We start from the raw sequence: 15,119 nt of genomic DNA on the forward strand, positions 1-15,119 counted from the left end.
ATTTATATTATTAGTAAAAATGTTGATCAGTTAGACACAATGGATGAATCATTTACTGATCTTGTAAGTAATATAGTATTAGTAAGAATACTATGAGTGACATACCTTCCCTCCCTCTCTCTCCTCTCATAGGATTCTACTCTCAATACTTCTACGCTATCAGTAGCTGCTCCTTTTCCTCCTACTCCAATGAGAGGTCCTCCCACTAAAAGACAAGCATTAGGATATGGACATTCATTTAGTTCAATGGATCTCACTAAATTAGGATCCACTGGTACACTCTGATACTGCATGTGCACATTAATTATTATTATTATTATATTTTTAATTCTCTCTCTGTTTCTAATGAGATGTGACGTTATTATTGTAATCTTGTCTTCTCTCTATTGCTTTACAATTAATAAGTTAACAATTTAACACTACAGTAACTGGATGTACTAGTATTCAATTCCTTTGCTCTCAGCGTCTTTTCTTTCTGTATGATCTTCACAAATCTTTTTCTTCATCGTAACTAATGCCTCATTTTGTCTCCAAGGGTCAAGTTTTAATTTATACTTACTTGAGGTAGTATACATGTACATGTACAGCATTAGTTCAATTACTACTAAGCACGGTAGATCACAATGACATCAATTACAATTTGTCAGTATATCAAATGCTACTTGTACTAGTTTTTAATGCCAAACAAAGCAATAATAATGATAGTACAAACTACTACTGTCAGCTTTAGCATTACATGTACATATACATTAACTACAATAACTACAGTGTAGACTATTAATCATATGTAGATCTAAATTTTTAAACTGTTGCTAATGCACTTGCTACTTCTTCTTTGAGTTCTGTTGCTTCTTCTTTTTTAAGTGGTGGGACTTGTGGCATCAAATTGTAATTCTCTTCATCAGGATAGATATCCTGAAATGTGTACTTTATTATATATTTCTATTAATATTGTTACTCATACCCCTGGAATAAGTTGTTCATCTCTTATTAATTCTCGTAGTACTCTATTAAAATTGGTTATTACAATACAAGTAATTAATAAATCATAACTTACCCTTGTACTTCCTTTATAAGGTCTTTGTCACCACTTACAAGAAATATACGTAGTTGTTTAGCAGCAGATGGTGGTGGTTGTGCCTATAGTATTAATGTATATTTGGTCATTTTAGTGATACTTTTAACTGACCCATTCATGAGTCCATTGTCCTGTTCTTCCATCACTAGTGTAATAGTATTGGGTGAGAGCATTCCAATTCTCATATCCATGTTTTGTAGGCTACATGTATAATTGTAATTATAATTATGTATAAGTATTATAGTATAAAGTATTGTCTTACATCAATTATCAGTTCATTACTAATATCACAACTTCTAATGCTTTGTACAATGTGCTGTGTCTAGAAATACAATTATCAAACGTAATTATCTCTTATTAAATCATTTTACTATTTTATCTTCATTCCATTCATCTGTTGGTGTAACATAACCAATCTGTCCAATAACTTTCATGGTGTTCAAACACTTCAACAATACTTGTACCTGTACAAAATCACTTAAGATAATTTATAGTTGTTACTGACTTCAGGATCATCAACTAATAGTTTGATATTATTAAGAGCACTATCAGTGAGTTCAGTATAACCTGACATGCTCTTTGTAGCTTGAGATATAGTCACTCGTCTACAGTGTACCCTAGCTGATGCATAACAATTTAGTAAAACCCATACCTGGATTTATCTTTGATTATTGGGATTTCATTTGACTTGACTAATATTCTTCTTATCCTGATAATATTTAGTTAATATTGAAGTGTAATGAGATACAATTCAGATGCTTACATTATAGCAGCCATCCTGCTCTTGCGTGCATAATACAAGTCCCTGTGAAGACTATGACGAGTTCTAAATAAATCATTGCATATCTCTAAATCCTAAAAATATTATGTTTCTTATAATTTATAATTATTCATTATTGTACTGACATCTTTTGAAAAACACTTATGTGATTCACCATCATCACACCTCAAGACATGAACTTGGTTTAAAAATGTCCTGTAATTGTAAATAATTAGAATAGATAATTTTGCTTCAGTTTGATAGCCATTTTGAATGTGCTCATGTTAGTGACAGACACATCACAAAAAATTTGCCAAATACCAGGTACATGTATTTTTATACATGGGAAATTAATTTAAATTACAATAATCTTACTTCCATCGAAAAGTGACATTCATTCCCAATACAGCAGCATCTCTCACTGTACTTTCGATCATACACACATCTAACCCACTCTTTTTATTATATACAATCTGATGTATCATTGAATTATGGTTGTACATTTGAATTGCATCATACCTTATGTAGGAATTTTTTATCTTTACGCTGTTCCTACAAATATAATTATTATAATAGTAATATGCCGAGGTGATAGTTTAAACTATATGTGAAAGTATTATGCTTTGTATACTCAGCTTGTTAGGTTATGCTGCTATAGCAGCTTATAATCATGATTTCTGGTGATTTTTAATACTGAATACCTGCAGTGCCTCTTGTGGTGCAACCCTTAAATTTTTCAAGCAAACTGAAATAAGTAACTTACATATCCTGTTCCTTGGATAAGCTCTTTAATGAATGCAATATCTTCTTTGGGATTATCAAAATGTTTTTCAAAAGAAGCCATTAAACCTTCATTATCTTCTAACATATAGTGAAACATCTTAACTGATGCTTCTGAAACATTCTATTAAAATTATAAATTTAGCTAATGATTAATAATACTTTACCTTCCAAGGCTTGCCGGATTTATTTTTTTCATGTATTGCATCTAAGAACATATCAAAAGTGTGAGAGAAAGGCCCATGACCCAGGTTATAACAAAGAGCAGCAATTTGTACACACAAAACATCAGACTCAGTAATATTCAGCTCAGGTTGTCTCCTTTGAAGTTGCTTAACATACTCTCCAGCAAGATAATACATTCTGAAATATCAAGTTACATACAAGCTAAAATGGTATTTCGGTATTTCTTAATTTTTACCCAATACTGTGTTCCATCCTTGAATAATTTGCTTTTGGTATATTTTGGTATGTGTAACCTATTGTATAAACATAAGATTTATTTCATTTCTAATGTATGATTAGCTAATACCTAATTTTTTGATATCTTTCAGTCTTTGAAATTGATGTGTTTGTACAATTTCTCTAATCAATGGATGGTCAATAGTTATGCCACCATAAATGTCATCTTGAAATATCTGTATCATTGAGAATAATGTCAAGTTTACATGAGTATAACTTGCTTACAAGTGGATTTTTCTCTTGTGGAGAAGCTATAATAAAATTTTAAAGTTAATGTTACAAATAAAATTGCATGCCCAGTACTTTTCCATAGTTTTAGTATTTTTATAAAATTTTTAGATACTTATATACCTTGCAGTTTTTTATTTTTCATTAGTTGTTCATTCAGTGCTTTTATTTCCTCTTTTAATGAAGCTATTTCTTGTTTACTGTTAGCTGTGATCATGACATTAAACGATATATTATAGTTTTATAGAGTTACCTTGCATTGCTTTTTCTTTCTCAATTTGTTGTAAGTTCATTGTTATTTTTTCTTGCAATAATTCTATTTCTTTTTTACTCTCAGCTATAATAAAGTTTAATCATAATTCCTAATCAATTTAACTAGTCAATGGACTGACCTTGTACTTCATCGATTTTATCATTTTTTTGTTTTAATTCTCCTTTTAAACTTTCAATTTCAAATGCCATTCTCCATTGTATTGCTAAAATATAAATATTATCTTACATAAAAGCAGAATTATTGAAACTTTTATTAACTTTTTGAGTTAACTGTAACATTCATTTTTATTAATGAATGAGTCACTATCTCTATTATACCATTATACATACCCTCATTCTCTTCCTGATGAGATGCTCTATCATGCTTTTCAATTGTGCCTAGATCTACAATTGACCCACTTTCTGACTGTTTGATTTCTTTGTGAATTGAATTTAGTATAATGTTATTATTTTATATGTAAACTTGCATGTGCATACCGTCTTTCTCTGATTGAAATAAAGCAAGCTGCTCTTCTAAAATTTCTTTTATTTCTTTCAAATTCTCATTCTCCTATTACCATTATAATCAGTAATAAAATAGTCCAAATTTCTTGCTAACTTCTTCACGTTCTGTTAGTAGTGATATTTTTTCTTTTAGTAACTGACTAGTATCAGCTAATTAAAATCAAATAAACTATTACAAAAGTTATTTATTATACCTGCTATTTTTTTAAACCTCTCACTCTCTGCTATACTGGCAGTCAGCATCTTATGTTTAGTGTCTTGTGTTTCCTTCAATGACTCTGCTTCTTTCTTCATTGTCATACTTTCCTATAAATTAATAAATTAAGAATTGATGCAAATCATGGTTTGTTCATTCATGCTACTTCATGTGAATATATAAGAAGAGCTTATTATGTATTCATACCTCATTTAAAGTAGTAACCTCCTCTGTACTATTAATCAGTTGTACACTCAATGACAGCATCAATTGTTTCATTAAACCACTACTAGTTGATAATGATGAGGTGCATTCATCTATTTCTGTTGTAGCAGGACTGGAGGTGTCCTTTACCTGTTATTAATATCAGTTCATAAAATAGTCTATTTACCTCATACACAGTGCAGTATCCAATGGTTAATCTCTTCACTTTGTTTTCTTTCAATACATCAATATTATTAAGAGCAGCTGTAATTAACTGCTCAGATAAAATCAAAGGGAAGGAACAAGTGATTGTAAAGGAATCACCATCTCTAATGACATTCAACTTGATGTGTCTGCTATTTTGTGGTGATAATTTGTGAAAGGTATTAGCTGATAATCTCCTGACATCATTCAACGTACAGTCGTCGGTATTTTGATCAACGACAATGGTAATCCTTTCACATTGAAGTGGGGAAGCATATGAAAACTTTTCATTCAGGCATTTACTAAGTTCAGTTTTACTAAACTCTTCTATAGCCTCACTATATTCCTGAACGACTACCTTAGCCTCATCTATATTGAGCTCATTAACAATAGCCTTCAGCATTTCTATGTCATCTAGTGAACAATTTCTTCTAACCAAATCTAAAATGTCATGAATGCTTTGGCACTGAGCTACTTGAGGCTTTAAATCTTCACTGTAATACCTCAATGCATTTTTTATTTTGTCAAGTGTTGAAGGAGGACATGCTTCTATGATCAATTCAGCTTTATCAAATGTGAAAGAAAGCTTCACTCGCATCGATTTAAACTTTGAGGTTATGAATGGTGGAAGATAAATTTCATCTTGTTTAGCTGTTTATGGTTTGAATAAGAGTTAATATGATGGACTTTATCTACTTACCATTGTCATCTGGTTTGCTTTCACTACAATAATAAACTTTTCCTATAAGAAAATAAAATTAGTGATATTATGCTGGAACTAATTTTACTGAATTCTCTCATGATAGTGTTTCCTATCTGTATTGTGGCTGAATACTGCTGTAATATTCCAGCAAACACCTTCAGCTTATTAGAATCAATGCAAACAGCTTTCACAATTTCAATCAAAAGCATATTCTCTTCCTTTTTAACACACACAGTCTCATTTATATGCATCTCTGAATGCAACAATGGAGCCATCTGAGGTAATGCAGACACAAGAGATTGGTTTGAGGTATGAGCAAGAATTTTACAAGCAGGATGCTCTAAAAATAAATTAAGTAACGATGCTCATTTATATTAAACATACTTTCCATGACCAATATTCCTTCAGCTGCTACATTCTCTTCTAGCTTTCTCAATGCTGATACCAATGAAAAGACTGTTGGACCACCTTTCTTCACTACATCATCAGATTTTTTTAGCCACGCTTTAAGACACTCACGCAGACACACTAAAACGTCATCTCTGCTATTCCTTGTAATAACATCCAGTGTAGCAGGGGATAGACCAAGATAAAGACCAAGATTATAAAAGCTGATTCCAGAGTAACCATGTCTGCTGAGTAAATCAAGTACTTCAGCAAGATCAGTAACTATTAAATAGTTAGGTTTACATTAAATGAATGATTAAATACTTTTCAATTGATTTGGAGGCTCTGCTTGAGTAGGAGAAGACAGTATAGTACCCATGATTGCAAAGAAGCATGGGTGTGGCTCATCAAAACAACGCCCACGTGATCTGAACTAATTAAAAGTAGGGGGGCCCTGGAGGGGCTAAAAAGCAAAGTTATTTTTACTATTTGTTGGAACTGAGTGAAATCTGAGGCAGTCTCATCTTTTGTAAACTGATAATTCTATTTTATGTACTATTAGTGTCTATATATTTATCAGTAGTACTGCAGTAACTGATGGATCAGTGATACAATCATTGATACAAGTTATGACTGATGAGAATTACCAGCTCACTGGATCCTGACTCTAAGAAGTTAGTCTATAATTATTATTTATTTATACTACTGTATAGGTACAAAATATCACGTGGGATTAATTTTCATTATTTTGTTGTGTGAAGTTTTAATCCAATGAAATTCTTCGTATGACCACACCTTATAGTACTTTAAAAAGAAAACGTGAAATTAAAACACTATGAAATTAATATTTTTCCAAAAATCATAAAAATTTAACACCACAAATATTTGTACCAGTACAGTATCTGTTATTGTTATTGTTGTTGTATGAGGAGTAAGGAGAGAGAGAGAGAGAGAGAATAGTTCCACTTATATGGATTATGGCATAATAGTGGTATTTTATAGAAATTTGCTGATTTGTAAAAGTAGCCATAACTCAAAAATTTTTGGTCGGAATCAGCTCAAGCTTTCTACACAGCATAAGTACATTAATATGTATCAGAAAATGTAATAAAAATGTAGGTTGATTCCGGAGCCATTTTTGGAAAAAACCATGAGCTATAGCCTTTAGTATTATATTCTGAAATTGTAAATATATTTTTATTTATAACTCAATGACTCTCCCCCCTATAGTCTGAAGAGCTATTACGTGTGTATCCTCCATATATAAATTATTTTGAAGTCACTAAGGAGGCTCTCAGTTCCTGTGATCGTCAGTTCCCAAGGTTTCATGCTTTCCTTAAGTGTAATGAGTCCAAACCAGAGTGTGGCCGCCAGACACTATCAGAACTACTGATAACACCAGTACAAAGAATACCAAGGATCATATTATTACTACAAGGTACATGTATATTATATAAATACTAGTATTTACATGTACTGTACATTGTAATTTAGCTGATGTTGGGTAAGATAGTTCTCTCATTTTGATAGCCTTTTTCCATTTAAAGCCCATCATTTTGAACTATATATGTACATGTACATGTTCAATGGGACATGTGAATATATATTAAAACCTGCCAATCACCGAAAATGAAGCAATACATCAAAATTTCATCTCTCAACAATTACAATGATCACTGTACAGTCCATCTACATGCATGTTTATTATTTATTATTTATTATTATTATTATAGATTTATTAAAGCGTACTGATACTGGCCACATTGATTACAAGCAGTTGGAGGAATCAGTTGAAAAACTTAAGAATGTAATGGAGTGAGTTATACATCACTACATGTACATGTATTTTATTTATTTATTATTATTAATTCTTCTAGACACATAAATGAAGACAAGAGGAAGACAGAGAAGCAGATGCACATGTTTGAACTTATACGTGACATTGAGGACGTCCCGGTAATTAGTAGGTGTGGTCTTTAATAACTTACCCCTCCCATTTTAGGCGACTGTCCTTTCATCTCATCGTTGGTTTATTTCAAGACATGATGTGTTGGAGTTAAATATTAGCAATAATGGAAAGACTAATAAACCATTGTCTATAGCATTGTTCCTCTTCTCTGACAGCATTGAGGTGAGATAGAGGAAGTGTCTCATTTTTATATGCTAATTTCACCTGTACTATAGCCCATGGTTTTTTCAAAAAATGGCTCCGAAATTACCCCAAATTTTTATTACACTTTCTTATACATATTGATGTCCTTATGCTGTGTAGCAAGTTTGAGCTGATTCCGATTTCAATTTTTCAAGTTACAGCCATTTTAAGAAAATGCCAAAATTCTGAAAAATACCCAAGGCTATAGCCCATGCTTTTTTCTGAAAAATAACTCCGAAATAACCCCCAATTTTTATTACATTTTCTGATACATATTGATGTCCTTATGCTGTGTAGAAAGTTTCAGCTAATTCCGACTTCAATTTTTCGAGTTATGGCCATTTTAAGAAAATGTTAAAATTCTAAAAAATACCCTGTACTATTGGATGGTTTTATTAATTAGTGTCCCTCCCTCCCTCTCTCCTACAGATTGCTAAGATAAGAAGTGCTCATGGTTTTTGTTGCTATGAAGGACTCATACAAACCATACAGGTACATGTACATGTATTTTTAGTATACATGCATGTACATATACATATACATGTAATGTACGTACATGTACATGTATTACTGTTGTTCTTGTTACTATTTTTAGACACTTGGAGTTCCTCACATATTCTAATATTAGATCAGTAATTGATTTCAGTGAAGGTACATTTATTTATTTATTTATTTTATTAGATGTTGTTAATAGTTTTGGTCTGTTAGTCCATTGGTCTGATGATCCTCAGGAGAGATTATTAACTTTTAAAATTAACGGAGACTCATCAATTAAAACAGAACTAATTAATAAAATATCTCAAATGATGTGTAACAGTAACTGTGCCCCATCTCCAGTGAGTGTAGGGACATTATTAAGATTAAAGCACGGGCTATAGTACAGGGGTTTTTTGGAAAATTTGGCATTTTGATAGCCATTCACCAAAATTAAAACCAGCCATTTTGAGCCATTACATGTATGTACATTGTACATGCTCAATGGCACATGGACACAAATTTGCCAAATTAAAATTTGCAAATCATAAAAACTTTAGTCGTCTTCCAAAATTTTACCCCCCCCCCCAATTTTCAGCTATACAGTAATCTATTCCTATAATGCTCATAACTCAAAAACTGCTCAATCAACTCAAATTTTATTTATACATGTACATATGTATGTATCATAAGGCATTGACTATCAATATTTTATATTTTTAATTATTTTTGTTTGTTGTTGTTTACAGGATATGTTTGTATGGAAGACCTCATCAGATATATTACACTCAATGCCAAAGACTGGAGGTAGCATTGGACCCATTGATACTGGAACCATTAAAAGAGCATTCACGTAAGAGAGAGAGAGGGAGAGAGGGAGAGAGAGGGAGGGAGGGAGGGAGGGAGGGAGGGAGGGAGAAAAAGAAAGTGTTTGTGTACATGTATTACATCAATCTATTATTTCTTGATTATTAATTATTAGTGATAGTATTAAAGGAATGAGAAGGAAAGTGAAGAGAACTATATCAAATCGTTGCAATAGAAGACCATTCACACCATTGAGGTACTTATAGATATACTGTATAGAGAGAGACTAGTGACATATTATGATATTATTGTGGTACATATTATTATTAGTAAAAATGTTGATCAGTTAGACACAATGGATGAATCATTTACTGATCTTGTAAGTAATATAGTATTAGTAAGAATACTATGAGTGACATATCCTCTCTTTCCTTCTTTTTCACTTTCTCTCATTCCCTCTCCTTTCTCTCCCTTCCTCCTCCCCTCTGCCCTCCTCTCTCTTATCTGTACTCCCTCTATTTGTAAAATGTATTGATTAGTTACTCCAGAGATAATGAATACTACGTAGCTTACCATTGTAAGCTAAACTAAACTAATTTTATGGTTTACTTTTCATTAATTTACTATTAATAAACTAAACTCTGATTAGCATAGTAATTTTTAGTCACTAGAGCCTGGGTCCTCTACTGGAATAAGATCAACATCAGTTTCATTTTTAAATATATCCTATTGATGTAACAGATTTAATTTATGTGTGTGTTCATGTGTATGACTTACAACATTTCCACCATTCTCTTGAACCACCTTTTGTATTCCACTACATAAATGTGAATTTAATTATAAAAAGCTTCATTTAACAGTGTAACGAACTTCTTTATTTTAGCAACCATTTCTTTGTCATGTTTTGTATAAAATACACCCCATCGAGCAGGGAAAGTGCCAGCTGGTGGAGATTGCTGCAAGAAATCATTTTGGTGAATGGTAGATTATTTACTAACCCATTCTATAATCCATTTTTGTACAGTTCCATTAGAACTCACATAATACATAAATTGATCTTTAGCTTCTTCGTAACCAGATTTTTCAGTCTATTAATGCACATTGATTACATTGCATCAAATTTTATTATTCATACATCAACAATTATGTCATCTTTTTCAAGTCCTTCTACCTTTTCTGCAATTTCTTCTTTCTATAAAAACTTATGTATTTAGCTTATACATGTATTTGTGTACCAATTGTTGTGAACCTCTCTCTAATTGACAATTTTTAACATAGCCAATTGGTATGAACAGCTTTGAACTTCTCAGAAATTTTATCAATTTTTCTACCTATATGATACAATAAGTCAGGCAATTATCATGTATACAACAATCAAAATTTAAAACTGCAGAATTAATGCTGTTGGTGTGGTTGACTAAAATTTAATTTAATGGTGAGCACAAACTACAATGTTTATTTCACATGTATTAATACCTCTGAATCATCAACTGTTTCATTTATTACATCCAGGATTCCATCGTTAAGACGACTGTAAGTATCCATTTTTTTAATTGCATCAATAAGTGACAACCTTTTACTATTTTTATTAAAATAATAGTATTTGCCTAATTTAATAATTATACATTACCCATCAGGCCCTCTGATAAATTTAGCTTCACCACATTTTTTCAAAATTCGGTTGACCCTATTGAAACAATTGTATTAAGTAATAACATTAATGCTATTGTCATCATACATTGTAGCAACAATTCTGTTCTTGCGTTCAAAGTATAATTCTCTGAAAAGGGTATGGCGATCACCAAAAAATCCATTGTAAGTATCCAAATCCTATCACATTCATTATTGCTCAGTAATGAATGATGTGGAACTCACATCTTCATTAGCACAAATATGTTTCTTTCCATCAGGACACACTTTAACACATATTCTATTTAGAAACTTTCTAAAAACTTAAATACTACACCTGTAAAAAATTAAATTAACCTCCACTTGAAATAAATCCTCTTTCCCAAGACACCTGCATCTCTCATAGTATAATCCATTCTGTTTACATCTAAACCACTCATTCTGTTTACCACTATCTGTAAATAACAATTAATAAATGAAATAAATTATAATCATTAATTACATACCTCATAAAGGAACACCTTATCTTCACGTAGTGCCTAAATAGATTAATAATTTTTACAAAATAAAAATAGCGACATACAGCTTGTGGTCCATTTATTCCTGTCATTAATTCTTTGATGAATTTGATATCTTGTTCATTCAAATATTCATCAAATGGCAAGTTGTTAACATCAATCATATGTTCAAACATCATAACATTAGCAGGTAAGCCCTACACTTTGTTGAAATAAGTGAAGACAATAAATTGATGAAGTACTTTCCAATAAGATCTAGAAGCTCTGATTTCGGAATCCTTCAAAAAATCCTCAAAAATATGAGAGAAAGGGCCATGACCCAAATTATAGCAAAGAGCAGCAATTTGTACACACAAAACATCAGAATCAGTAATATTCAGCTCAGGTTGTCTTTTCTTGAGTGTCTTCACAAATTTTCCAGCAAAATAATACATTCTGAACTATGGAATAATTTACTTTCAACAGGTTGCTTTCTTACCCAATACTTTGATCATATCTTGAACATGTTGCTTTTGACATATTATGATAAATATAGCCTGCATAAATGTAATAGATCTAAATTATTCAAATAAAGTTTACCCAATTTTTTAATATTCTTTAGTCTTGTATACTGTTCTGTTCTCACAATTTTTATCAATAAAGGATGGTGTATTTCAATGAAGCCATAAATTTTATCTTCAAATTCCTAACATTTTATGAATGTAATACATAGCATCACGATAGAATTAGCTGGTTTATTTCGTGGCCTCAAATTTTCATTGTTTAATTTTTTAAAATTAATTTTGTGATTTAAAAAAATTTTGTTAATAATTATGTTAATGAAATTTAGTTTTAGTGGATTCAAGCCTGCACAAAATTAATTCCACACAAAATAAACCAGCTATATGGTAATTTAATAGCTAGACCATAGTTTAATGTTAAAATTGACTTACTAGTCTTTCAGTGTCACTTTTCTGCACTTTCGAACTCAATGATTGCACTTTCAAACTCAATAATGACACCTCTTTCTGCAATTTTTTGGTTTCATTTTCTTTTTCAACCAATTTTTTTTCCATTTCTACAATTAAATTAACCAACAGTAATTAAAATAACCAGCAAACCTTGAAGTTTTGTTTTCATTTTTTCATCTTTTGGTGATGTTTTCTCTTGATATAATTCCGATGTCTTCTGTGGCTGCTCTGTTATTGTTAAAATGACTTGCTTTTATATTCATCAATATTAGTACATACCGTTATTATGTTCCAAATGCACTTTAGTTACTGTTGGTTCAAAACTAGTACCAAAAGCTTCTTGTGTGGATTGACTGGATTCAGTTATTAGTAAATTTTTTGCTTGGTTTGATTCATCATCCTGTGACATAAAAATTAGAAATAAATTATGTAAGCAGTTAAACTAACTGTTTCTTTTTCTGTTACTTTTTGGTGCAGTAATTGCCCAGTTTCATCTAATAACAACAATCAGATATTTTTGTAATGTTTCATACCTGACTTTTGCCTTGAAATTTCATTTTTCATTGTTTCGACACCATGCATTTTATTTTTTAATTCCTGCAATAGAAAGATGGCATAAACTTGCACTTCATATATCTTCATTTAAAGTACCAACCTCGTCTTTACAATTAATCAGTTGTATACTCAATGACAGCATCAATTGCTTTGATAAACCACTACTAGGTGATAGCAATTGCTTTTCATCTATATAAATATAATATAAATCACATTAAAATAGACTATTAGGATTACAGGATAGAGTAGGGGTGTCAACTGTTTCTGTTGCCTGTTTTAATCAAAATTAACAATAAAATATATAGCCTAGTCTATATTACCTCATACACAGTGCAGTATCCAATGGTTAATCTCTTCACTTTGTTTTCTTTCAATACATCAATATTATTAAGAGCAGCTGTAATTAACTGCTCAGATAGAATCAAAGGGAAGGAACAAGTGATAGTAAAGAAATTGTTGCTATCACTAATGAGAAATAACTTGATGGTTCTGCTATTTTGTGGTGATGACAATTTGTGAAATATATTAGCTGATAATATCCTGACATTATCCAGTGTGCAAGCATCGGTTTTTTGATCAAAGACAATGGCAATCCTTTCACATTGAAGTGGTGTAGCATCAGAAAACTTTTCATTCAGACATTTACTAAGTTCAGTTTTGCTAAACTCCTCTATAACATCACTGTATTCCTGAATAACTACCTTAGCTTCATCTATATTCAGCTCCATGACAAAAAACTTCAGCATTTCTATGTCATTTAGTGAACAATATTTTCTAACCAATTCCAAAATGGCTTGAATATTTTGGCACTGAGCTAACTGAGGCATCAAATCTTCACTGTAATTTAACAATGTAGTCTTGATTTTGTCTTGTGTCAAAGAAGGATATTCCTTTATGATTAATTCAACTTTATTGAATGTGGAACAAAACTTCATGTGCATTGATTTAAATTTTGAGGCTGAGCTTGAGAGTGCATCTTTTTTTGCTATTTGAATGAAAGTAATTAAAAATTATTAGACACTCTTACCAAGATCAGTACAACTTTCATCACAGTAGAAAACTTTTCCTATCGGTTAATTAAATAAAATTATCAATGCCGTATAATTTACTAAATTCTCTCATGATAGTGCTTCCTATTTCTATTGTGGCTGAATACTGAAGCAATATTGTAGCAAACACCTCCAGCTTTTTAGAATCAATGTAAACAGCTTTTGAAATTTCATTTAAAAGAATTTTCTCTTCCTTTTTAATGCACATTATTTCTTCTATTAGCTTTTCTGATTGTAACAACAAAACCATCTTAGGTAAAGCAGTCAACAGAGATTGATTTGAAGTAAAGCCAGCAAAAATTTTACAAGCAGGGTTCTCTAAAAAGAAAGCATAAAAATGATGCTAATTTTATTAAACATACTTTCAGTTCCATCAGCTACAGCATATTGTTCTAATAAATAACATAAATAGAACCCATATTTAAAGATTTTATACTTTCAATTCCTTCTGCTGCAGCATGTTGTTCTGTTTCCCTCAATACTGATACCAACGAATAGACAGTAGGACCACTTTTAGTCTTCTGTACATCATCAGCTTTCTCTAACCATTTAGTAAGACACTCACTGAGACGCCTTCCAATATCTGTGTGATTAGCTTCAATGGTTTTTATTGTATTAACTGATAGACCAAGACGCAGACCAAGATTAAAATAATTGGTCTCAGAATAGTCATTACATTTGAGTAAATCAAGCACTTTAACTAGATCACCAACTAAAAAATTGACTGCTTATCAGTACTGAAATAAAAAACAACATACCCTTTAGTTGTTGGCAAATATTTGAATGCTCTGCAGATGCCATTTCAAAACAAGTGCTTTGTGAGTCATATGTATACACTAATATACTTGATAAAAAATAATATTATTCATGAAATTAGTAGCTATGGCAATTAAATTCCCAATACAATACAGTGTACAGTAGCTAACAAGATTTTCAGCTTTGCTTGCTAGTAGTTACTAAATAACTACATTAATAGATAGGGGAATGTGATAATGCAAAGTAAACTCTCCAGGTCCAGGACACAACATGCATGTACATATGTCCATTACATTATTAACAGCATGCATGAAAAAAAGACAGTGATAGAAGACAAAAAGGGAGAGAAAAAATGGGAGAAATTAGATATAAAATAGAAATTGAGAAGAAATGGCATAGCTATAGATGCAAGCTGAGTTCAATATAACATCACTACTACTAACAATTAAC

General features: G+C 31.2%; 4 protein-coding genes and 1 long non-coding RNA gene across 5 annotated transcripts; 2 read left to right on the top strand and 3 right to left on the bottom strand.

Annotated features, from left to right (window-relative positions):
- The first annotated feature begins 6 nt into the window (after positions 1–6).
- LOC109587137 (uncharacterized) lies at positions 7–428 on the top strand. Its single transcript, XR_002187405.1, has 2 exons — positions 7–63; positions 133–428. It is a non-coding gene; the product is annotated as an uncharacterized LOC109587137 (long non-coding RNA).
- A 211-nt stretch (positions 429–639) lies between these two features.
- LOC109587136 (deoxynucleoside triphosphate triphosphohydrolase SAMHD1-like) lies at positions 640–3,628 on the bottom strand. Its single transcript, XM_020003376.1, has 19 exons — positions 3,562–3,628; positions 3,432–3,515; positions 3,306–3,331; positions 3,151–3,256; positions 3,040–3,097; positions 2,786–2,981; positions 2,602–2,742; positions 2,358–2,390; positions 2,214–2,311; positions 1,985–2,054; positions 1,842–1,933; positions 1,731–1,787; positions 1,584–1,683; positions 1,450–1,542; positions 1,341–1,400; positions 1,190–1,279; positions 1,058–1,140; positions 965–1,007; positions 640–915 (listed from the first exon to the last, which is right to left on the bottom strand). The coding sequence occupies exons 1-19, from the start codon at positions 3,599–3,601 to the stop codon at positions 802–804; spliced, it is 1,584 nt and encodes a 527-aa protein (XP_019858935.1). The 5' UTR covers positions 3,602–3,628; the 3' UTR covers positions 640–801.
- A 55-nt stretch (positions 3,629–3,683) lies between these two features.
- On the bottom strand, positions 3,684–6,158 carry LOC109587132 (uncharacterized). The gene is made up of 11 exons (XM_020003372.1): positions 6,104–6,158; positions 5,777–6,061; positions 5,478–5,732; positions 5,390–5,431; positions 4,673–5,340; positions 4,489–4,635; positions 4,280–4,391; positions 4,180–4,235; positions 4,059–4,131; positions 3,912–3,998; positions 3,684–3,784 (listed from the first exon to the last, which is right to left on the bottom strand). The coding sequence occupies exons 1-11, from the start codon at positions 6,156–6,158 to the stop codon at positions 3,684–3,686; spliced, it is 1,881 nt and encodes a 626-aa protein (XP_019858931.1).
- Positions 6,159–6,749: 591 nt separating this feature from the next.
- On the top strand, positions 6,750–9,781 carry LOC100638315 (protein ECT2-like). The gene is made up of 9 exons (XM_020003373.1): positions 6,750–6,770; positions 7,010–7,217; positions 7,513–7,594; positions 7,657–7,735; positions 7,782–7,910; positions 9,155–9,258; positions 9,388–9,468; positions 9,543–9,591; positions 9,752–9,781. Exons 1-9 carry the CDS (start codon positions 6,750–6,752, stop codon positions 9,764–9,766), a joined length of 768 nt encoding a protein of 255 aa, XP_019858932.1. The 3' UTR covers positions 9,767–9,781.
- Positions 9,782–9,816: 35 nt separating this feature from the next.
- LOC105314677 (uncharacterized) lies at positions 9,817–14,721 on the bottom strand. Its single transcript, XM_011408984.2, has 29 exons — positions 14,672–14,721; positions 14,350–14,625; positions 14,276–14,305; positions 13,974–14,231; positions 13,892–13,930; positions 13,185–13,849; positions 13,102–13,135; positions 12,965–13,053; positions 12,843–12,906; positions 12,757–12,803; positions 12,589–12,709; positions 12,460–12,537; positions 12,292–12,416; positions 11,939–12,044; positions 11,838–11,895; positions 11,602–11,794; positions 11,425–11,556; positions 11,348–11,380; positions 11,199–11,296; positions 11,088–11,157; positions 10,951–11,042; positions 10,843–10,899; positions 10,689–10,791; positions 10,448–10,543; positions 10,348–10,404; positions 10,211–10,300; positions 10,083–10,168; positions 9,990–10,029; positions 9,817–9,938 (listed from the first exon to the last, which is right to left on the bottom strand). The coding sequence occupies exons 1-29, from the start codon at positions 14,712–14,714 to the stop codon at positions 9,873–9,875; spliced, it is 3,246 nt and encodes a 1,081-aa protein (XP_011407286.2). The 5' UTR covers positions 14,715–14,721; the 3' UTR covers positions 9,817–9,872.
- Between the last annotated feature and the right edge of the window lie 398 nt (positions 14,722–15,119).

Source organism: Amphimedon queenslandica, unplaced genomic scaffold (assembly GCF_000090795.2).
Source record: "Amphimedon queenslandica unplaced genomic scaffold, v1.1 AMPQUscaffold_12678, whole genome shotgun sequence".
Taxonomy (NCBI): domain Eukaryota; kingdom Metazoa; phylum Porifera; class Demospongiae; order Haplosclerida; family Niphatidae; genus Amphimedon; species Amphimedon queenslandica.